The 24985-nt window shown below is 35.7% G+C and overlaps 1 protein-coding gene across 1 annotated transcript in view; it reads right to left on the reverse strand.

The window, feature by feature from the left end:
- Window positions 1–24985, reverse strand: part of KIF6 (kinesin family member 6) — a gene marked incomplete at both ends in the record, with an annotated part of 170796 nt that overhangs the window by 7548 nt on the left and 138263 nt on the right. Inside the window, 4 exons of the mRNA XM_082758077.1 lie at window positions 2671–2765; window positions 4324–4459; window positions 5254–5338; window positions 19435–19485. Coding sequence (XP_082614203.1) covers window positions 2671–2765; window positions 4324–4459; window positions 5254–5338; window positions 19435–19485 — 367 coding nt within the window. The remainder of the gene's footprint in view (window positions 1–2670; window positions 2766–4323; window positions 4460–5253; window positions 5339–19434; window positions 19486–24985) is intronic.

Raw genomic sequence — 24985 nt, forward strand, 5'->3', positions numbered from 1 at the left:
CACAAGAATTATGCACTAGAAGGTGATCAAAAGATTTTGTTCAGACATAAATCTAAAGAAAGATTATGACATATACTTGTATCCTTGATGTGCTGAAACAGACAACTTATTACTTCTAATCCTAAAGTCTGTATTTATATCCATTCACACTAAGGAGTGTGTCTGAATAGTTTTACTGCATACTTATTCTGTCAACAGCAATCCTAGATTTCTGACATGCAGCCCACTAAGTTTTAGATCTTGTATCTATTTAACACACCTGTGAACTGAATTCCTTCTTGGAAATAGTTTTTATTTACACATTATATTGTATATAATTTATGTTGGTCTCTGCTTTTGTGATCAGTTATTCTGCTAGGTGAAGACAGCAATATAATTTCAGAAAGAAACTTGATTTAAGGAGAATTAGAAACAAAGAGCCATTTATGTCTTGGGACTATGTAACAGAGAGGAGAAATTGTAGCCTAGACTCATCCTACATAATCAGGGGAGCTGGTAAGTAAAGTTCCTGTGTCAACTAGGGTCAAAGAAATCCTTGGAAAATAAATATTTTACTATTTTATACTCTTAGAGCCTGTGAAATTGGAAATTGCTTCTCTAAAATGTCATTGGCTCGAGTAGGGGGAAAAGTAAAATTTCATGCACAGTGGGATTTTAAGCCTGCAGCTCTGCCTCACAAAAAGCAGAAATAGTACTTCTAATTCCATATATATCATAATTGGAAATGTACCTGTGTAAAATATGTTTAAACAAAATAAGATCAGATTTCTGGAGCTGTAAGAAGGAAAGATCAGTTAGCTTTGAAGGATCATTGCAAGAATGCTGATAGAAATGGTATTAGATATGGGAAAACAAAACTATATACTTCCTAACTCCTTCTACAATTTCAGTTCAGGAAGATGAATGCTCTGGGTCTGTGATACCTATGTAAGGACCAGTCAGTCAGTATCACTGAACACATCCATTACTTAAACACAGAAAAACTGTTTAAAGAACATGAGAGTTTTTTCTAAGAGACCACGTGGTCCCGTACAGGACTCTGAAATAATCTTGGCAGTTTAAAGACACGAGATATCTTCCCCCATTCTATTCCAAATACCAGATGCCCTTTTCTGAGATCTGTCTTCCAGTAATAAACACAAATGATCAAGGCATTTGAAGGAAAAGTTTAAAATAAAATTATACAGGAACCAATTATGCAATTTTACTTCTGAGGTGGAGTGAGGATGTGGGAAGAAGAAACCACCACTCACGGAGGGCAGTCTCCCATTGCACAGAAAAGCTCCTGAGGCATTATCATATGCTCTTTTTCATTCTAGCTTAAACTGCAGAAGATATCACTGACCTGAGCAATGCAGTAGTACATCAATGAGAAGTTGTTGTTCCCAAGAACAACAAGGCAAAGAGGTTGTGCAAGAAGTCCTTAGTTTAATTCAGTATGAAGTTAAAGAGAGTAGTGCAAATGACAGTCAAGGATTGTTTGAGCTAACTTGGTTGGCTTTGTGCTGAGCTAGACTAAAAATGCTTTCACATTCTGTTCCATCAGCTTTGCTATGGGACTAGAAACCTTCTGCCTAAAACCAGAAACGAACAGCTCAAATTTGGTCTTAAACCATGTCAGCCATTTGCAAAGAAAATAGCGTCTAAATCTTTAGAGAACACAGAATAAGAATTGAAGCAAAGTCGAAAAAACTAGAGTTGGTTTTCATCAGCTTGAGACATTTGAAAATGCCTTCTTAGATATCCTTAGAGAATTATTTGTTTCATTCTCTCTCTGCACTGATTATGGGGAAATGACAGTAGATATACAGGAGTCTACATTAAAAATTAAAATGTATTTTAATTTTAGGCAAATCAAAATGTATTCATTATTTAATGGCATGTAAGATATATTATGTTTACTACAAAGCAGGAAACATCATTTAAGTAGAGTATGGTTATAGAAATATAGGTAAAGCTACATGTCAGAGAAAGATTAACAATATAATGAGAAGGAGGGAGAGAGAGGCAGAAAGTGAAAAGGAAGGAGATTGTCCAGGAACATAGAAACCTGCATATTCTGGTATGCGTTTTCTCATACTCTGCCTTGCATGAAGGCTATGCAAGATCTGTTACTGAAAATTTAAATTAGATATTTTAAAATCTGAAGCGATCGATGATGAAACAACTGACATAATTACATTTTTGTACTGCAGAGGACACACTAGTGTTTTACAATATCACATGCAATATCGTGACACAATATGCTGCATAAGTGGCACCAGGACATCTTTTTAAGAACAAATCTAGGCTATATATAAAGTCAATTAATTAATTAATTTTGATTTTCAGGCTCCTATATATCTTTCAAAGGACATATAGCCTCCTTGTGCAGCAAAACTGACTAATAACAGTCTTTATTTTCCTAGTAATCTGTCACGGGATCCTTGGTGATAGGTTTACAGGGTCCCAAGACCAACAACTCAAAAGGACTCAGTTACAATACGCTACCTTAAATATGACTGCAAAGCAACTGAATGATAAAAAATCATTTTTTACACAGTCATTTTTCTTGTAACTGGAAATGTAACTTCTGAGCGTGATATTTGCAAAGCATTATGGTGTATTGAAGTTCTAATAAAACTACATTTTCTTACAAATAAGTAAGGAAGAGAAAAATGACCTATTTACCTGTTAGTTGGTAGAGGCTGTGAAGATTTGATAAACTGAGGATAAACTGTTGTGCTATTCAGTGATCTGACCAGCTCTGTTTTTTCCTGACAGACCTAGATTGAAAAACAAAATTATGTAGCATAGGATTATTTTAGAGCACTTAATATTGGACTACAGGTCTCAGCAATAAAAAGGCATGTCATTGACTCTTTCAAAAAACACAGTCTGAATCACACAGTATTTCCTTCACTTGGACAAACACTTCTGAACAAAGAGAAAAGTGTTTAGGATTTGTTCAAGTATTTTTAAGCTCAGCTTAGAGGTTTTTAATATGTAACAGCACATGCTCACTGATTTGACTTTTTTAGCAAGCTCAGATGTATAGATAGGTCAAGATCCAAGATATCAATCCCATTTTTTCCCCCAGTTTTTTAATCTTCTACTGGTAAATCATGAGCAGCTAAATCTTGGACCTCCCCTGTTAGAGGACAGTGGACATTATGTTCCAGTGGATTCGAATTATTACTTGCAGTAATTTTCAAAATCTAAAATTTTAGACAGGAGGGTCACTAAAACATTATTCTCTTTACCACTAATACAGTTGGGTATTTTACTTTGGAAAGTACTTTGTAATGCCAGCTTGAATTTAAGCTAGTTTGGTGGTGCTTTATGGATAACTAAATTCCTCATGTTAAGTTCAGTATTTATTTTGAACTTTTTTCTTAAAAGTACTAACATCTAAGACATCTAAAAGATTAACACTTATTTGTTTATAACAACTTTTCACCCAGGAGTAAATATTTTCTTGCAGTTAATAATGTGATATGGATGGATTGCACTTAACAGTCTTTTTCATTAGGCTGATGTGCATCTCATGGCAATGCTGTCCTGTGAGATGCCATGTCACTGCTTGGAAGTCATTAAAAAAAGTGTCAAATGGGGAGTTCATAAGAAAGCTGTGTTGTTTTGGTTCTTCCCCCTCCAGACCCTCTGTACTGTCCCCTGTTTGTGAAACTGTGTTGCCATCTCACTGTGTTATGAACTTCACATACACTGCTTACTATGACATCCCTTACAGAATTGATTAAATTAGACTACAGTTTCTGCTGGGATCTTAAACAGGCAATCATGGTCATGGTGGGGCTCAACTGGAGGGCAAGAGCACTTTGGTGCTCTGGGAACTTAAAGCTGAAAGGTTACAAGAGACTTTGAAATATCACATTAAAAAAAAAAAAAAATTACATTTGTTGGGTTTTGTCCATATTGCAGCTATGACTGCCATTTTCTGCTATACACGTCATAAACCTGATGAAATCATAGTTTTGCTAGGAGTGAGAAAGCTCTATTTTCCAGTCCCCTATTTATTTTATGTTCTTTCATAATCTTTGGCATTTTTGGGACCATTCTTGGCTTTTATTCAAGTTGTTCGGGAGGATGTCAAAACAGAAAATAGAACAGAAAGCAAGGGTTTTGCTTTGTTTGTATGAGCTTCATACAGACATAAAAAACACTAGCTTTGTCTGGTTTACATTGAAATGAGCAAAGGTGGATCAGGCCCCAAATCCCATCCTTCATACTGCTTTCTATCTAGTCAGTTAACTACTTCTTTAAGAAACGACTGAAGATGTTATATTTATGTGAAAATATAAGAAATACAGAGTGACTTTATACCTGTAGATTTGTCGACTCTTCAGACCACCAGACTTCAAAGTCTTTTTGCAGTTTCACCTTTGCTTTTTCCATGAGAAGCTGTAGGTGCTCAATCTCTACCTTCAGACCTTTCAAGCGATTGAACATTGTTTTATAACTAATTTGAGGAGAAGAAAGGTTATTAAAGATTTTCCAACACATCTCATATTTTATGACAGGTTCACTATAGTAGTACAAGTAGTATAGTAGTTACAAGAAATTTATCCTGAAAAAAAATATTTTATTGAAAAAATTACTGAAGTTCTAGTGTGACCACTATTGATCAACAATTAAATACAAGTTCAGATATGTCAAGCTATGTCTTGATTCTCCTTCCAAACAGAAGCTAATGTGTAGTCAAAGATTTGTAGTAGCATGAAACAGCCAGAATCTTCCTCATAGGTCACAGCTAACATAAATGATAGCAAATTACTTAGAACTGATATCCTATCTATTTTCCTTTTATCCCCTTAGCTACAGCTACATTAAAGCAAACAGAAGGATTGGTTGACTAATTCATATTCTGTATATTGTTTACACTTAGGCAGTCCTGTATAGACTAATGGTTCTCCTTAGGACAAGGAAGGCAAGACATTCATGAATCTACAAAGATGCTTCACAGTACATTTGGATTCAAAGAAGAAAGTTTTAATACAAATCCTCAAGGGGGACATAAAGTTATTTTTATTAATTTTTGACCATTAGCCTTATCATAAAGGTTTTCCGTTCACTTACTGTGGCATCTTACAGACAAACCAACAACATATACACAATTAAAAAAATTATCTGTGAACCACAAAGCTAACATTTTTTTATATGTCAGAGAAAACCTTGAAGTTAACTGTGTCTATAAAACTGTAATATAATATCAGTATATTTTATCTTTTGAAGGATGATTTCAGGCAGTAATACCTTTTTTTCTCTTCCTCAATTTGGGTTCGAAGTTTCTCTTCCACTGGGTCAAGCGTATTTAGCTCTTCAGAAGGATTGGACACAGCTAGAGGAGAAAAGACCAGATGTAAGCAATGACCATTTGATTTCTAAAGAAACAACTTTAAATTAGCATACAAGCTGGTTTTAAGAGTTAGAAATAGAGGTCTATAGCAGTTTTTCTCTTCTGGAAGTATTTTTTTTTCAAATTCTTTGTTTAGGCCCTACTTAATATAAAACTCAATAACTTTAGTGATTTAAATTGTTTTGAATTTTTTGGCATATTTATTTTAGGTATGAATAAAAATGATTTTGCCAGTCCATTTAAAAAGTTTGGCTTTGACATAAAACCCTAAATGAATGCATTTAACCTGACAGTTTTGGCTATGCAGACAAGTAGAAAGATTCAACAGTTGCTGTGCTAATGCCTGGAAACAGAAACATAAAGAAGAGTAACAGACAAACACTTAAGATGTAACTTTGGTAAACAATAAATGAAGTCACTTTGGTAAGCAATAAACTCAGACAAATATGAATATGGAAATTAGCCTGAAACTGTGTCTGAGAAATTTTTCAAGGCAAAGGAGAACTGCATAAAATACTCCAAGATAATTTAGCTTAAGTTAATCTAAGAGCTAGTAACAGAGATAGTTAGCATGCAAAACACAACACAGTACTTCTGAGAGACAGCAAAACAGCCTTTCCATCGTGCATTGTATGAACTGGGTTTATTTCAGCAGTGAAAGGAAACGTATAGTTACCTACTAGTATTACAACAGTTTCTATTTCTAGAATGAATGAGAGTAGTTTAAGGTTCCCAAGAAAACATGTTTAACCTTTTTAACTGAAGAAAAATGAAGAAACAAAAGATTTGCTGTACAATACATGCAAGTTTCCATCCCAACCGCTACTTCTGCCAAGAAAATAAATTCTATGTCAACCTGTCATTAAGCCTAAGGAGTGCAGCCTTTCTTCGAGGAATGGAATCCGTCTGGAACAAGAGGGCAGCAATGACCCCTCTCTGCCTGTCAGCACGCCAGCTATAGCCATTAATCTTTTGTTGTAGCACCCTGTAGCCTAGTACAAATGAAACCGAAAAGCGTTTTATGTCATTTAGAGTACATAGGTCAAGCATGTTAATACAGACAGCCAAGATGGACAAAGTCCATGCACACTTCTCGTTTCATACATCTAAAGGCTTTGTTGGATGTGCAGATTATAAAAGAATGATAGGGAGAAGACATTTTGGTAGAGATGGTACCCTCAAAGATTAAAAATTAACTGTACCATTAAAATGAATACCGAAGTCAGGAGGTACAAACAGCATGGCAGAGGACATGCTAGAAAAGAGGCATTATATCATATAGAATAGCAACACAACAGATGATGAGAAGGCCTTAATAATCATGCCAGAAACTTAAAGGAAAGCAGTAAACCTATCAATGATTTCAGGGCATTGGTATTTTCTGATTTGTCATCCTCAGAAAGAAGGCGTAAAGCAGCAAAGCACAGAGCTACACAAGATGTTTGAGGGAAAACGAGCCCTGCAGAGCTCCTGAGGGCCGACATTTGGTCTGCCATTCATGAACATGTAACATCCAGGCTTGTGAGAAATGTGCTCTCGTGGAACAAGACAAAATGATATAGGGAGTTACTGCCTCCCAGATGAGCCATGCTCACAGATCATGTGAGCATTCTTAATGCATTCCAGTGCAAAGCCAGCCAGGCTGAGCTTGAGCACTGGTTGAAGGGGACTCTCCTGGGCACACTGAAGTGCATTTGGCTTATTCACACAGTCTGCCAGGGTGTCTGAGTTCAGGAGGTGAAACCCCCTTATAATGAAGAGAGATAATTTAGTGTGGAAGACAGAAGAAACTTAAAATGTCAACGCTGTTTTTGAAAGGTGAATTACCCTACCTGAAAACATCAGCAAGTTCTGTCATTACAGAGCAATGCAGGACCGTAATAGCACAGCTTTCCCTCCCTGATTTATTTGAATATTGTTGCGGTTTAACCCCAAAAGGCAGCTAACACTCTCTCTAAAAGAGAGCTTGCTCACTCTCCCCAGGTGTGGTGATGGAGAGAATTGGAAAAGTAGAATTGCAAGAACTCATGGGCTGAGATAAAGACAGCTCACTAGATAAAACAAAGCTAAGTGACATGCACAGGCAAAGCGAAACAAGGAATCCATTTGCTACTTCCCATCAGCAGGCAGGTCTTCATCTGCTTCCAGGAAAGCAGGGCTGAGCAGAAGTCACATGGAGTATTTGGAAAAATATTTTTTTACTGGATCTCAAGGGGCTGCCTTAGGCAGCATTTGGTGGCATATATAAAAACACCAAGAGAAATATTTTGTTGCTCATGATTACACTGTAGAAGGGATTATTTGGTTGTAAGTTATCTGCAGAAATAGTAATAAGGCCTTTTATGAACATATAAAGTACCTCTGTGATGCAAAGGCCTCACCATTCTCAATGCTGAGTGTAGCTATGCATGCTTCCCCTAGGAACATGTTGGTGATGAAAACAAGAAACACAGCTGTGGACAAGATGAGCTGCCCAAAGTTTTGTATACATACACAATGGAAAGAGATGAATACACTGCAAGCTGATGTGGCCCTGGCAGCAAAAGAAAGCACTGGTATTTCATCAAGCAAAGGGCTAAAACTTAGACATCCATCACTGTGTTTCAGTCACAAGAGCAGAACAGATCTGATCACAATGTCAGGTGAAGAAGACTTGTGGTAAGTCAAGTCCCAGGACGTGCCTATTTGGGCACTGCTTTTTAAGTTCTTTGTTGCGTTTTCCCATTCTATTGCAGTCTCCAGGTCCGCTTTTTGCCATGCCTGCTTAGTGCAGAAACATGCTTGTGAACTGAAGCGCATTCTGATCTAGAGACTAAATATTTTTGAAACTGCCTACTGTAATATATACAAATGAACACGTGGATCTTTCCTGATGTTCCAAGCAAAGCAGATCTACGGTCTGGTGCAGTGTTTTTCAACCCTTTTGTTTGCTGCTGCTTTTCCCTTTTCCTTATTCCCTGCTACTTCTTTTGTTCCCCTCACTCTCCTGAATCCCTGCTCTGGCCTCTCTATGCACCTGGGCTCCTGCTGCTGACACCTCGCAGCCCTCTCCTCCAACCAGCAATTTCAGCTACAGCTCAAGCTAGGAAGCTAAGGCAGAGGTTACTGGCTCAGGCTGTGCTCTGTATCTCACATCTAAATCATAGCATTACTCAATAGGCAGGCTCAGATATTTAAAATAATACATGTACAAGAGAGACAACTGAGTAAGTAGTCAGTACAATGCATAAAGCATACTATTTGCTTAAACATAGAAGATAGATGATTAAGAAGAATTGCTTTATTTTTGCTACAGGTTTTTCTTCCTCCAGAGTTTCCTTTTTATTGTATAACTCTCTGACCATACAGAAACAGAAAAAGTGTATTAAAACATCAAATCATTTTATCTAGGTTCAGGGTTGTAGAGGATGTATCATGTACATGTTTAGGAAAACGCTGCCTGTATATATGCAAGGGGCTTCAGCTGGCATACTTCTTTACAATTCTGTACAACAGTTATTTTAGCAGAAGTCAGCAGCATACTCCCAAGGAGTATTAGTTCCTTTACATTAGTGTAACTACACATACAACTGAGAGGCAAAGCTTGGGGTATTTTATTAACAGTACCGAGTCACACAATGCAAGGAAGAGGTTTTGACAGTGCTACATTTGGTAGCAAAACAACTAGCAATATATGTATTTATCTTCAGGCTAACTGCCTTCGTTTTGTCTTCAGATAAAACCCATTTGGCAGAATGGGACACAGGACACAACTGATACCAGCTGCCTACTCAGAGAGGAAGGTGAACCCTACATGAGTTGACAATTCATAGCATAAAGATGTTTTCTTTTTCGTAAGCAAGATTGTAAGAGGCATATTAAATTATAATGCTTTTACTTGAATGAGAGGGCCAATTCTGGAGCAAAAGAAACAGTGAATTTTCCAACACTTTCCACATTACCAAATCACACAGTATCAGAAAAAAACGATAGCACCTGCTAACAATCTGTCTGTTTCAAAGCATTATAGAAAGCATGGATGAAAATCATTATTTCCAGCATGAGATACCAAGTGTAATCACCATGGTTTACTGCAAGCAGGCAACAACTTGAAATACACTGACAGATTCTTGTCTACAGTCACAAAATTTTGCAAGAAACTCTCTGTGACCTTGAACTTTATATTCTCTGGGGCACTCATATATTTCTCAACCTAAGTATATCCTGGAAGTCAGACTCCTAGGGATTTATTGTCCTTGTGCCTCAAATAACATTGTGCCCTGCCCTCCATCTGTACTTTTACAGTCAAAGATTTTCATTTTTTCACTGGATAGTCTTGTGTTTATCTGCTTAAATTTATAGTCACTTGAAGTAACCAAATTTAGAACTGACTTCAGTGTCCAGTTAATATTTTTATTACTTTATTTATCAGCTTTGCAGCTTTTGGCAAACTCAGGCTTTAGTGCTTTCAAACTGCAGCATATGTTGTCATTTTAGCTTTTTAAAAAGAGCTACCCTTCAGTTGCTATTCAGGATCGTCTTGCAAGCAATTCTCCCGTTCTTTTTTCTTATTCCTCTCCTAGGTCATGTCAACCTATGTTTGTCACCAGGCACTACAATGTGTACTTTATACAAAAGCAAAGATGGGTATGCACAGTTAAATTCATGTGCAAATGGAAAATATCCTAATGTCTGGAAGAGTTTATGTTGTGGGTTTTAGAGCACTTTACCCTTAATACTAATGTAATAGATTTTTTAAAATTTGGCCAGGTGGTCCTAAGCATACCTTGGAATGAACTGTCTCATTTTGGATGTTTTATAAATGTGTGTATGTAGGAAGGCATTAAAACATGTGTATTTTGTTTATTCTTATTTTTATTTTAGTCACTGAATTTAGAAAAAGGATCCATTAGTATGCTCTTCTCTATTTACCATTGCATTGTTTACTGTTTTACTAGTTTAAGATTGGCTCAAGCAAATTGACTTCCAATGCACACCTGAAAGTAGAGATTTTTTTTTCCCAGTCTCTTTGAGCTCTTTTGGGTAAATACAGACTCACACTTCAATTCCCTTAAGTTTCTTCTTTGAAACTAGTCATTTGTATATTTGTTCCTGAAAATACCCGACACATGAAACAGAAGGCATTACCTACACTTCAGCTGCACTCAAGCCATTAAGGTTTCTGAAACCATTGTGGCTAAAAGTTCCCTGTTGGTTTCCAAATATACAAGTGCAGTTTATTGTGAAGAAAGGAAAAAAAAAAAAAAAGGGAGAGAGAGAAAAGAAAAAAGCTTCAAGTTTAATTTGTTCCATACACACCACTTGATTTAGTGGAATAGTAATGTAGCTGGGTCATAGTCTGGAAACCCCTACTAATTCAGATTCTTCCCTGCATTTCCATTAGATTACATAAGATTATTGTTACGTCACTTATGTTGTTCATAATATTAAACAAAGGGATAACTGATATTTGAGGTGGAGACAGCAGTTATTAAACAGCACCATAACTATTGCAAAAAGAATGAGAAATATCTAAAGGTGCTAAAGGTATAGTCATCCTGAGTGTCACAGCACGTAGTAGAGATACTGAAGCTTGGTGTGTCCATGTGTTTTGCTGAGAACCCTCAGATAAGCAGATGTACATTTCTCGGTTCTGGTAAGAGCCAGACTTGCTGTGAATGAGCAATATGCGTATGCATACATAGTAAATCCTATACTTCCACATCACATTTAGGAATGCAGTGCACACAGTAACTGTATCAATTCAGTAGGTCTGACATTTTCTAAAAGTAGTGGATATTTAACCTGCATTCTGCATGGAACTCCAGCCATGTTTGTCAGTACAAACACTTATGACAATGCACAAAAGCATCTATTTGGGGCTGTACATTGAATTTATAGCAGCAATGTCATTTAAAAAAAATAAGGAAAAATAAGCATACATGTTCTATACTTAACTGCTTCTGTTTAAACTGTGTATGGGTATAGATGGGTCAAGCAACTGACATGTCACTTCAATTCACAAAAACGAGTTTGATTCAAGTGTCAATACTTTGAAATGTGTAAGGAATCAAATCGAAGTAGTATCAGCCTGAACAAGATTGATCTTTCTGCTACAAGGTATTAGTAGCAGACATTTAATCTGCAAGAGAGAATTAAAACAGAAAAGATGCACAGCATTGTTGGTGAAATCAATATACCATGACCTGAATTTAGTAAAGTATACAATAAAGACCAAAATACTGCAGAATTTTTGTCTCCACTCTCCCACTTAGCTAAAAGAAGCCCTCTAAAAGAGTTTGACAAATCCTTTTCTAAATATTGGTATGAAGTAGAAGTTTTCTCAAAAATTTCTGAAGCCACAACCATAGGACTTCGTGTCAGCAGGAACATTATTCTTTACAGAGTTTCATGTTGGTATTGTTCAGTGTTCTGGCACATGTACTAGACTAGGGCTATATACAACTTGTGCAGTTTTGGTGACCAGAGTATGTTTTTGGGACCCTCTATCCCTGTTGTCCACCTTCATACTTCACACTAAGTGCCACACTTTTGGTAGTACTTCCATGCATATATCCATCAGCTGTAGGAGCTGAACAGTGAGGCTCTCAGTGCTGGGCTACAGGCTGAAGAAGGTGCAAGAAAAAGTATATAAATATCTACTCATTTCTCATCACTCAAACAGGTTTTTTGTATAAAGGAAAGGACATTGAGCTTAATTAAAACGTCCTGGTAGTTGTCAGCTGACTTATACTGTAGTGCATATGAGAAGAGACAATCCTGACATTCAGAAAAAAATATAGCTCATCCACAAGATTTTTGTCTGGAGAAGTATATGCAATCTCTGCATGTTTGTGGGATATTATCATTATCAGTAACTACTTGTTGCAAGTCATCATTTTCTTTTGATCTTAAAAATTTGAAAAAAAAAATGTATAAAGCAATAGTGAATTTCTTCTGGCCATTACAACAAAACAAAAAAATGGAAGAAGTTTTGCATCAGATCTGTAGCTTGATCTGAAACACTGAATACCACATGAACACTGATATTTCTCATTCACACCTTTGTCATGTGATTTACTTGGTCAAGTATAAGTTGCTATTCTTGCTTTTACCTTTACCCTTAAAACTCAAAGCAAATACAGATAAGAAAAGAGCTTCGCTGGTTGTTTACAGTTTATTAGATTACAAAACTGTTTGTTACATGGACAAAGAGCTCTCAGAGCAAACCTACTGGTACTGAACTAGCCTGCTGCCCAACAACCCACAGGATACAGCCTTTAATGTACAAACTCAACTTTATATAATCAGAAGGAAGAAGTTTGCAGCTCCTTAACCTGTAAGTTACTCATAGTTGTTCTACCAGAGCCAACAGGGAGAGGCTACCCAAGGTGTACTGCAGCAAAACTAACTTAGGCATAGAATCAGTAGACAGTGCATAAAAACATTTTTTTTTTCACTTGTTCACCTCAAGTTATATCTTAGAATCACCAAAACACTCTGGTTGGGAGGACTTTGGGAGGCTGTCTCCTCAAAGTTGGATGACAACTGAATCAGACTTGGTTGTCTAAACATGTCTTGAAAAGTCTGAAGACGGAAATCCTGCAAATCTCTCTGAGGACCCCTTTTAACACATATAACTATCCTCATAGCATCTTTTTCCTAATACTTTAATTTTAGTAGAGAAATTAGAGAATCAAGAGTTTCATCTCCAGATTCTGTCTCTTTACCTACTAGTCACCTAAAGGAGTCTCTAAATAATAATGCAATTCACTCTGAACTCATTAGTGTTTTGGAAGAAATATTTATTGCAAGAAAGGTTACAGAGACTGTAAGCTGTCCTAACAACAGTGAAATCTTAAAGTTGGTGTCAATAAAACTCAGAAACGGATTGCTGTGCTACAAGTTCATGACTCCTAATAAAAATATCACTTGATCCAAAGATGTCTGCTACTCTTTTTTTGAGATCTGATAAACCGAAGCTGAGTAAGTCATGTGGGAAGCTTAATATGAACACAAAAACAATCTCAGAATTTTCTCTGACAGTTCAGAACAACATTCTTGCAAAGATTTCCTGTAAAGATGCAGTGCTCTCTTCCTTGAGGACACAATGAGAGAGAAAACTCATGGCTGCCTCTAGAATTTAGCACTGCAGCTAGTAAAACCTGATAAAAAGAGTAACAGAAGTACACAGAAACAAAGAAAACTAGAAAACAACCCAGAAATAGCTAAAGAGAAACCTACTGAAAGAAAGGTCTGGGTGGGCTTGAGGTCTGAATGGCCAGATTTAAGAAGAGTTTTCTTATTGTAATACACTTGTACAGTTCTGAAATTCATTCCTACATAATACTGGGAAAAACAAAGAAACGAACAAACAAAAAAACATAACACCTGACAACAAACCTCAAGTACTATGGCATGGGATCCACTGCTGCTTGTCTAGCTGCTGCTTCAAAACCCTGTTTCTTTTTCTGGATTGTGATAATCTTCACAAAAGAACTTAGTACGTACAAAAATACAAAAGTTCTGCAAGAGCTCAGTGTATTAGGCATAGATGGCACTGAAACTAAGCCTGAGAAAAGCATGTGAGTCTGAGAGAGTAAGTCTGTTATGGTGTGTAACTTCACAGTTTTCTGAAGCCAAATTCTATGCTGGTTTCCTGTGAGACACACCTGAAATAATTGCAATGACTTAGCTACACTACAGTAACAAGAAGCTACAAAGAACCTCTAATCTACTTAAAATATCCTGTGTAATGACTTATATATGTGTTCAAAATTCATTGTCCATTAGCATTACAAGTATTTGCCTAAAAACTTATTTAGCAAATATTTCTAAAGGCATTTAATATGTTGCAATAATTAAACAAAGCATATTCAAGAAGATCCTTATCATTGGCAGAGTAAATCTTTTCTTTTTAAGAAAGAGGCAATGTTTTCTGAATTTTCAGCCAGCTTTGCTATTTATATCTTTGTCCTAGTAATTGTGAAAAATGATCATTTTCAACAAGAACAATGTTACCAACTTTCTGTCAGAAAGAGAAAACCAAAAATAAACCTTAATGCAAAGCATCTCTGATTGTTTTCCTTTGAAATAATAGAAAGACCTAAGAAATCCATCACTAAAATGAGTGGCTTTGGAACCACTAGAGGACACCCTAGGAATAAAAACAGTGCCCTCCATGCACAGGAGCAGCGAACTTTTACAATAAAAGCACTGCTGTTGTTTGAGATCTCAAGCACAAGTTCTTAAGAACACAACACACTGAAATATTATGCATAATAAAATTGTGAATTTCTAAGAGAAAACTTTCCTGTATTCAGAGACCATTGGAAACTGACTATACTTTCTTTTCCTACTTTTATCCCTAAAAATAGCATATTTTATGGGTTGAAAATACATGAACAGACCCACATAGTTATCTCTTGTCACAAAACAAAACAAAAAACCTTAAAATTCTGGACTTCAGACAAACTGAATATTTCTTCAAAGGTCTTTTTTTAGCCTATATATAAGATACCATTTGTTAGTGCCAGGAATGATGGCCTTAAAGCAGACCATCTATATTTTTCCATGGATTGTATTGGACTTGTGTGGGAAAACACAGACTGCCACTTTTCTCAGCTTCTGTCATTTTGTGATTGAAAACACTTGTGTCTCCTCATTTCATGGCATTAGGACAGATTAAGACTCTGCTTCATATGAACAAAGTTAAATGGCTTCTCAGTTACAAGATGTAAAGCAGTGAAAGAAACAGAGCTCATTTTATTTAAATATGGATTTATTTAAATAAGAGATTAACTGTGATGCAAACCAGCAATTTGGAAGTGCTATGTGCTTTCCATTCACACAGATCACAGAAGATGAGTTCAAGACTGTTATTGATTATTAGCCTAGTCAGTGTAATATATGTCTGCAGGATGTTGCAATGGTTACAGAGAGGATTTTCATACAATTCCTAAGCATCCTCTATATACTTACCAGATATAAACCATGGTGGCACAACCTTTCTAATGACATGCACTATGCCTCATGTGGGACAAGTGGGAGCAGCAGTTCCTGATTCTACCAATCCTGGTTCTGATAATGCTGCTTTCACTTCTAATCAAAGAAAGGCACGGAAGTATTTGCCACTCTAAAACAAATGCTAGTATGCATTTTTCTGGGATTGAAATACATCTGTCATTTTTGACTCACCTAGTCATTTTATTTTTCAGGAGGAATAGTTTTTTTTTTTTTTTTTTTTTTTTTTTTTGTTTTGTTTTCTTTCTTCACCCCCAAGGAAGTTTGTTCAAAAATGATCTTGGGAATAGGTCTTCCAATAACAGAATAAATATAAGTTCTTATTTCTAAAAACAAAGTTACAAACTGGGCCTTGATGCTGAAATCCTTACTAAGGTTGCAGATTCCTTACAAAGACCCATATTTATCATCTTTACCCATGTTAGATATTACATTTTTTTTTTCCAAATAGCACTACAGAGAACAATGGAGTTGCACAGAAAGAGAGAGATTAATTTGGTCCCTACAAATTTCTCCAGACACCAAAAGGTGTTGCCCCTTCTGGATATTTTCAGGGGAATCCCAAAAGAACTAATAGGTTGCAAACAGTTTCCAAAAAAAAAAAAAAAAAAAAAAAAGGCAAAACATTTGAAATGGAAAGCTGCAAAACCGCATTTCAAGTAAGCTCAGAAAGTAATTGTGATTATTGCTAAAGAGGGACATGATATACTGAAGATGATGCATCATTTCACCTTGATTTAGGAAATATTTCAGGCTGCACATAATGAAATTTCTGTGTATGAAACTCTGTCAAGATCTGTTTGAAGCTGACAGAACAGCTGTGGGACTTGCAGATTTAGTAAACATTTCTGTTGATATGGGCACATGAGCCAAGTGTCCGAGTGTACATTCATGGGTCCTTTCTAACTTCCAGAGTTAACACAACAGAGGCCTCCACTTGAGATGCAGTTGAACAGACAGAACTGTGTTAGTCTCAGTACAGTTGTTTCTGTTATGGAAAGTTACTGTACAAAACATGCCTTTGCCAGCATGCATCCCAATAGGACTGTGTTCCCAGTACGGTATGTCATAGGTTTTCCTGGGTCATCAGATGGTTCCAGTTTAGGATTCAGTCTCCCCCCACTGCTGGTGAATGATGTTACATTAGCCTAATTGTCTATTTGCAATCACATTCAATCAATGTAAAACTAGAATAAGATAATGAAGAACCAAATTCTTATTTTACTGAAATGCTAGTTTAAAGTATCTTCAGGTAAAGTATCTTCAAGTGTCATAAAAAAGCACACAGTTGCATTCTAAACCATTGCAAACCCAGGTGAAGCTTTTCTTTCCAACCTTTTCTTCCACCTTGTCCACCCAGAGGCGTCCTGGTGACTCACTGTTTTTGCTCTGTCAGTACTTAAGTGCTGTGCACATTATTTCATTTTAAATACTGCCTAAAAATGCAGTTAAGCATGCAGAAGGAAGTGAAAAGGCAGAGGAAAGAATCATACAAGCCCTTAAAGAGGGAAAATTCAGAAGTGAATGATATTGTGGAGGGAAAAACTTGAGAGAAGATAGAAAAAGGGAGGACTGGAAGAATGGGGGAAAAATGAAGGCAGGAGGAATTAGGAAAAGTGAAAGATGAGATCAATGAGAAGGTGGAAAGGGAAGTAAAGAACAGCAGAAAGAATATGAAAATAGAGAAAAAAAAATCATAATTTTGGACTCAATCTTGCCAATTGTTACCCCTTCAGACCGTACATTACTCTGAAAGGTCTTACTGAATAAAAGAAGGTATTTGCGTAATGAGGTATTCTTGTCATTAATAAAGATGAAAGTGACACTGAGAGTGAATCCTTGCAATTTTACACAAAGTATTCAATTGTTTCTGGTTGTGTACTGAAAAACATGGAGTACTGTCTTGCCTCCAGTGAAACCTCCCATATATTTGTGTCCTTTGTTAACTTTCAGCATATGGTGTTATAAAAAAGAGAGTGCTAAGAACAATGGATAAGTAGTGGAGTTATCCTTCAATGAGAAATTCACATCTTAAGCATAGCCATCAGGAAAACAGATCTATACTGTTTAAAATCCAACTAAAATAGCTTCTGAAAGCATTTTAACCATAAAATGTTTTAAGTTAAGAAAAAAAAAAAAAAAAGCAGCTGGAAGACGTTAACTTGGCTTCTAATTGAAAAAATTGTATGTTTTATTTCATGTTGGGATTTCAACAGACTCTTAATTAGCCTTTTTTTACCAGGAGTTTTCATTTAAAAATATCTTGATGACATTCTGCTCATCAAGAAAGATCTTGGGAGACTTGACACCTGTTACTCCTTGGAAGAATATTCATCCAAATAAGCAGGCAGGCAAATAATACTCTCCCAACTCATAGAATAAATATTAAGTCAAAATATCCAGAGCATTTAAAAGAGTGAATAACAAAGGGGAAACAAAAGTCTGGAAAATACTTTGTGTGGTCCAGACTTAGTGATGATAAGCAGATAGCAATGTTCAAAACAAAAGCCAAAAATGCATGGGTTGCCTGCTACGTTATGGAATACTAAGAGAATATTTACAATGTGAATGTATAGCTGATAAAGTCACTACTATGTCATTTCCTAAACACATGAAAAAATTATTCTTACCCATTTTATGAAAACCAGCTTAGATAGTTATTGAAAACAACATTTGCAACACAAATGTCTGTATATTAAGATATCAGTATATAAGACATACAAGATGTCATCATGCAGATTGAAACATGCAGAAAGTATATCACTTCTTACTTTTTTTGGGAACACTGAATAAGGAATTCTAATAAACAGCATTTCTATGATTCATTTTGGTGTAACTTCTTAATGTGACGTCATGAATAAATAATGTTAAAAACAGAGTGAATTAAAGAAAGAATTCCACGTGATAATAAATTTATCTCTTTCAGGCTGAACTTCAGATATTGATCAAAATAATTTGAGTTTGACTTCTGGGCTTTATTGACATAGGTAGCATTAGTTTTCAGTGCTGATTTAAAAAAAAATAAAAAAGAAAATGTGTATAAAATACTAACATCAACAGAGCTTGGCATGTACATGCCTAAATTAGAAAGACAAAGGGGAAACTACTTTGCTAATTTGCAGTAATCCTGACTTTTGTGAGGAACGCAAGTATCCAAATTTTCTCTCTCTAATTAGGAGATAAATATTATTTCCTGTGCTATGTATACCATTGAAATAAAACCATAAAATGCATTCAGGTCTGAGTTAGCTCCATCTTTTACATGAAGAAGGTCCATGACATTATTTTTGGGGGTTCTTTTATGGATCTAATTGAGGTGGGCTTAACTTGTTATTGCCCCCAGCAGGTGTTTTTTATTTATTTATTTTTGTCACATTTTACCTGCAGTTTACTGTTCCAGAAGGGGAATTCTCATATGGACACTTCTAGGCTGTTTCAGTACAAAGTCAATGGAGTCCATTTAAAGCACCTTAAACCAAATTTAGATGACTTTACACTTATGTGAACAACTTACATAGACACTTACAGCTTCACAGCTGTGTCAACAGAAGCTGCAAGAAATAACTTTTCAACTTCTACAACTAGATGTAAAAGAAATGACCTGTATATGCCTTTGGTCACTGTTGGAATGAGGAAAATTTAAAAAGATGTTAGATTGATAGTGGCAACATGGCTAACTAGAGGCTCAGTTTTAGGACAAATCAATATCTGTTAGTGGGAATCCAAGAGTCATCACAAAGGGTACACACACACACAAATCAATTTAAAAATTGCAGGGATATTAGACCTCTCTGTTCTTGCTTTGGTCACCCTGGTAAGATTGCTTTTACAGTTAGAAGAAAACAAAATAAAACAAAACAAAACAAAAAAACTTTTTTACTATTTTTCTCACCACATACAAAAGAAGATGCCTTTAGAGCCAAATCTCTGGCAAAATTCACAGACTCCATGTTCTTTAACTATTGCGGCAACACTGTGGCATAAACTGTTGTAAGAAGTACAACCTGCCCAACAAAAAGATTAAGCCAAGGGAGACAACTTGTGATCCCTGTTGCTTCCGAGTGTTTCAGTCTTACCTAGAACAACTCTTTGAATATGCCTCTGGGTTAGTTCTCCTTTCAGATGGTCTGCAAAAGACAAAAATGCAAACAATTTTAAAATGTCAAAAATTAATGAAGTCGTTGCTTATTTCCTACCATTTGAAATCCCATGTGCAGTTGGCCTGTTTAAGGGGATTTCCTCTGATCCATAGGATGAGCACTTTTCTGAGCTCTCCTTGCTGCAAGTAAGCAGGTAGGCACAATTTAACTTTATGTAGCCTAAAATACAATTTTGTCCAATAAGAAAGACTGAAAATGAAGCTTTTTATTTACTGTCAAGCACTTTCACAGGATAATGAGGTCCTGCTGCTCCTGCTACAAAAGAAGTCCAAGTGAGTTTAGAAGACATACAGAATTCCAAGTATTTGTTTAAACAGACTTGTAGACGCTAGCAGTAGAAATGAGATATTAGGTCATCCAGTCCACCTCATTGCCAGTGAAAAATTGGTTCACTACAATCCATTTTTTTCATGTTTGTTCAACTCGGTTTTAAATATCCCATGTGCTAGAGCTTCTGCAAGTTCCACTGCTCAACAGAGCTCACTGTATAGATATCACTGGTGTTTGATGGAAACTTAACTTAATTTCATTATCTCATTATTCCTAGTTAGGATCTCATGCCCTATGTAATTCACCTTTACCCTTTTATTAATTTCCTCCTTGATCTATGACACTGTTTCAGTTCACCAATTATTTCAAACCATAATTAGATTACCCCATGGGAAGACATTATTCATTGATATTAATGTAACCAATAAAGGAAAAACTTAATGTGCAGCTTCAGCATATATGCTGTTCTGGGGGAGGATGGATTATGTCTTTTAAGATTTGAAATTAAAACAATTTCTAAGCAGAGACTTGTTCACAATCTTTACTAATCTATACATCTGGATACTAGTGATAGAAAAAAAAAAAAGAAAAATTATCCATGATGGATTCATTTTTTTTCCAGATTGATGACTATGTACATCATATTAGCATGTATTCTGAACTTTACTTATTAGTGAAGATTTAAAGAGTAAGATAATCAGAGCAAATTAAGTCATTAAGTGCTTTCAAATGCTTAAATGGAGAATGGGAAAAAAAAAAAACACACTTAAATTCACAGGTCATGAGGATTAGACTGCTTTATAAGTACAAAAGAACTATGAATAATTAACCTTCTCTAAAGAATTTAGAGAATAATTCTTAGGTATTCAGCAGCATTGTGGAACAGGTATTGTATGCAATACATTACAGTATAACAGCCAAGTTATTTTGTTTTGTATGGTTTTAGAAAACTAACAAAAAACAAAACAAAACAAAAACCGACACATACAAAACCAAAACAAAAAACAAAAACAACCACACACACACACAAAACACACCAAAACCCCCAAAACACTACCTACTCATTGTCTATAAGAGATATTGCAGATTCCCATTTTGCTGCACAGTAAGCTTTATTCTTTTCAATTAGTTCTAGTCTTTTCTACTAGTTCTTTAAACCAGTGAATTCTGCTCTATATAAAGTTATCTGTAATATTAAGAAAAGCCTTCAGCTACTGAGAAACAAATTAACTGAAAGAACTAACCTGACATACCACAGCTAACCAAATAAATCCTGCCTCAGCTCCAGCTCTAACACTCAACCAAAAATAAATAAAAAAAAAGGGCATTCAGTTAAGTAAGCTCCTGATTTCTGTAACAAAACAAACAAATAAACAAAAAAAGAAAACTTGATTCATCATTTTTACAGATGAAGCTTATTTACATGATCGACACATGTTATTTGTGCTTTGAAAGCTTTATAAAGCAACAAGACTGAAGTCAATACTCACGGAAAAGTAATTAAACATACCAGTTTTTTTACTCGCATTGCTTTTTGTTATTCTGGATATTTAGATCTTTTTATTGTACTGTATCAGATAGGGTGATGTTACTCACTTTGCACTGAACCATGAGTCAGTTATGAAACAATTCATAGCAATCTTGTGATTCATCTCAATGGATTGACCTTAACCGAGCTTTCTCAGAAAGCCAACTATACATGTAACTTCATGAAAGCTAACTGAAAATGAAGGTGACTTATATGTGAAGTTCTCTATCTTGTCAATATGCAATTTCAGTAGAGTTATTTCTATTCCTTTAACCTTGCTAGAAACAGATCTGCAACAATCCAAATGTTTTGCATAAACTTCTGCCAAGCAGCAATGAGGTTAACTGAAAATAAGCAAGTCAAACAAGTCAATGAAAGTAAGACCAAATTACAAACTGATATATAACAGCCTTCAGTCAACACAAATACATGGAAACAGAAGAATATAGGAGCTGTTTCTTTTAAATGATTATAGCCAAGAGGCTTCACTTTCAATTACCAAGAATTTACCAGTAGAGAGACAGCTGGGACAGAGAGCACAGAGGCTGCAGAAGCCCTACTTTTATGGCAAACTATTTGTTAGCCAGCCAACAGCGTGAAACTCTCCCAAATACTCCTTTCTCTTTTCCTTCTGGCCTTCATACACTTCTGCTCCATCCATGACATGGACCATAGCATATAAGACATCTTGTCCTTCTTATATTTGGTGACTTCATGAAAAAAAAAAAAGAAAAAAAAAAGAGAAGTTGGAACCAGACCACCTATAATCATAGGGGAACCGAAGAAAACTTCTTCGGCTAGGAAAAGAAAATTCCAGTCTTACCATTCTTATAGCAAAAGAATTTTTCTTTTTTCTTCTATAGAAATAGAAAGGTCACATTTATCTGATTCACATAGTACAAACTGCTTATTCAGGGAGCAGAAACTGAACTTCATTTCACTGAAAAGTTCCTGAGGAGAAACTATAATCATCTTTCAGGAAAAGCAGCCCAAATAGGAATTCTGGTCAGAAGATAGCATGTTATCATGAGGCACCTGACTATAATTCCATACCAAGATTTAGCCAGATATGATTTAATTTTTCATTTTGTTTTAATCCAATTTGAAATTTAACAGTTTACTTAGATTTCCTTTGGGGAAAAAACAAACAAACAAAAAACCACACTTCTGTTGTTTACATAGAAGCTCTTATTTTTGACAAAAAAAAAAAAAAGTTAATGTTTTCTATGTTTTTGATTAGAATAATCTTGTTCTGTTTGCACTACAAATACTTGTGGGGGAGAATGAATGTTCCTGACCTACTCTACTTTTCTATCTCTGAGAACACCATCACCCCAATGCAAGGTTTGAAGTTCATAAGTGATAGAATTAGGGGATGATTCCAGTACTCTTGCCTTCCCATGTAAACAAATGGAATATTTCAATCTTTAGTACTGCCAGTTCTAAAACCTTTATAAACACAAATATTTACCCAAAGAAATATGAAGAATCACATTCTCATTTATATATATATAATTATATATATATATATATATATATATATATATATATATATATATATATATAAATCTGATTCCAACAGCATAAAGTTGTGGACAAGGTAGTGCTCAAACGTGGTCTGCAAAAACTGAGTTTAAGACTTGGCAAGCATTTCACAACATATGGCTAATTATGTTTTCTGAAGTTTCACCAAACAAGAAGCTAAAAATAGGTCTGCAGCTGATACAAAATACTTTTTTTCCAGTGGAGTCATTCTTCATTTGGAGATAACAGTCCCAATAAAATGTTGAATGCTACAACTCCACATGTTTTGGCAAAAAGGTAGTTTGGGGGAATTTAAGAGTTCACTCAGCATGCAGCCAGCTGTCATTAAGGCTGTGATAAATCTGTTGGTTTTGGCCTGTGTTTCTGGACACATGTACCATCCTGAGGTATGCAAAAGAGATGAACTGGTAACACAGAACTTCAGCTTTGTGACAGGAGACAAAAGCAAGGAGGGAAATGGAGAAGACAAAATGGAATAGGGCAGTCTAATTAGGAGTTATGTAAAGCAGAGGAAAGTATCCTATATGTTAACTAAATATCAGAATCAGTAACTTGAATAATATGGTTCTCCTGTAACTTTTTGTCTTTGTATTCCTCCAGACTATTTCCAGGAGCTCAAATTATCTTCCAATTTATTTCAGACAATGAATGCTTTGACAATACTGAATACAGTTCAAGCCAATACTAAAATTAGCATGTAGCAATTAAAAAATATTTATTTAAAAGTGTACATTTTTTCATCTTCACTTGAGTCCACATTACAGATTTTAAAGCTTCTCTTATATTTAATCAGACATTCCATATAATATTGTACTTTTTCAAAGACCGCTAACTTAAAGGATAAAATATGGGACAAGCTAAGAGCACACATACTACCCTAACTTTCTTCCTTTGGGAATATTGGTATCTACAATTGTGGGTAGACCTTTTACTTGTTTCATGGTCTCTTCTAACTTAGCTTTTGACAGGCTGGAACCTTAGTCAATAATCTATCATCTCCTGTTTTATTTCTTAAGCCTTTGATATTATTTTACAACATTTTCCAAGTCTGTGTTTAGCTTAACTTCCTGGAGATTCTGAAATCTTCATAGCTTAGTGAGGGTACTGTGTCTCTTTCTTTTATCATCTTTAAATCTTTGTTGTCATTACATAAAATACGTAGCAGAACATCTTCTTATGCACTCAGAGAACCTCCCATTCCTGGAACTTATCCACCCACCTGGGACATTTGAGGCTTCTAATGATGCTCTGAGGCCCTAAGCATTAGATCTATGTTTAGTCTCTAACAGTTGTAACAATTGTTTAATTCAATTGAGATTATATTTTCAAGGCACAGAGCAGAGCTATGTATATCTGAGTCACAGCTGACTAGCTGGCCGAAACACTAACACAACTTTCACCCATGACAAAGGCACGCTGAGAGAGGACTGTTTTGAGAGTTTCTGCATAACATTCTACTGTAATTAGACCAGTAGAGAGTGCATTTTTCTTTCGCTGTCTAGTGGTTGTCCTGGACAGCTTGCACAGATCCACAAATCTCTAAGTGGTTCAGATGTTAGTAGAACAAAATAAGCCACAACATATAAACAAGTGTTGCACTGTCTCTTGGCCTGCAGAAGTAGGCAGGTTCACTGTTAGTAATGCAAGGTTCCTACGTATGCAGTTGGACCCAGCTGTCACCCAACTGTGAAGACCTACTCTAGGATCTGGATCAATTGCCCTTAATTAATAAAGTTGTATGTAGCCACTTGAGGAGGACAAAATATCCTGCTGAATGAGAACATATTGAAGCTGTATATTCAGCAAATCATCTGTGAGGAAGGTTTTACAGACAGAGAGGCAGGGTACTCACATAACTTCCATAAGCCCTGTAGGGAAATGTCTTCAACTGAGTTTGAGGCTGGAGTTTTAACAGCTTACAAAGGATTTCTAAAATACCTTATCTCCACTCAAGCATTTAACTTGGAGATACTGAACTCAAATGGAGATACTTGAATGAAGTAATTTCTCAAACAAGGAAACTTCAAATGGAGATAGTTATTGGAAATCTTATCAGATGTATGAGATACTTCTGAAAATCTGGTGCTGAAATTTTATAAGAACACAACATATGATAGTAAGTAT

This window comes from Aythya marila, assembly GCF_965140915.1.
Source record: "Aythya marila genome assembly, chromosome: 3".
Taxonomy (NCBI): Eukaryota; Metazoa; Chordata; class Aves; order Anseriformes; family Anatidae; genus Aythya; species Aythya marila.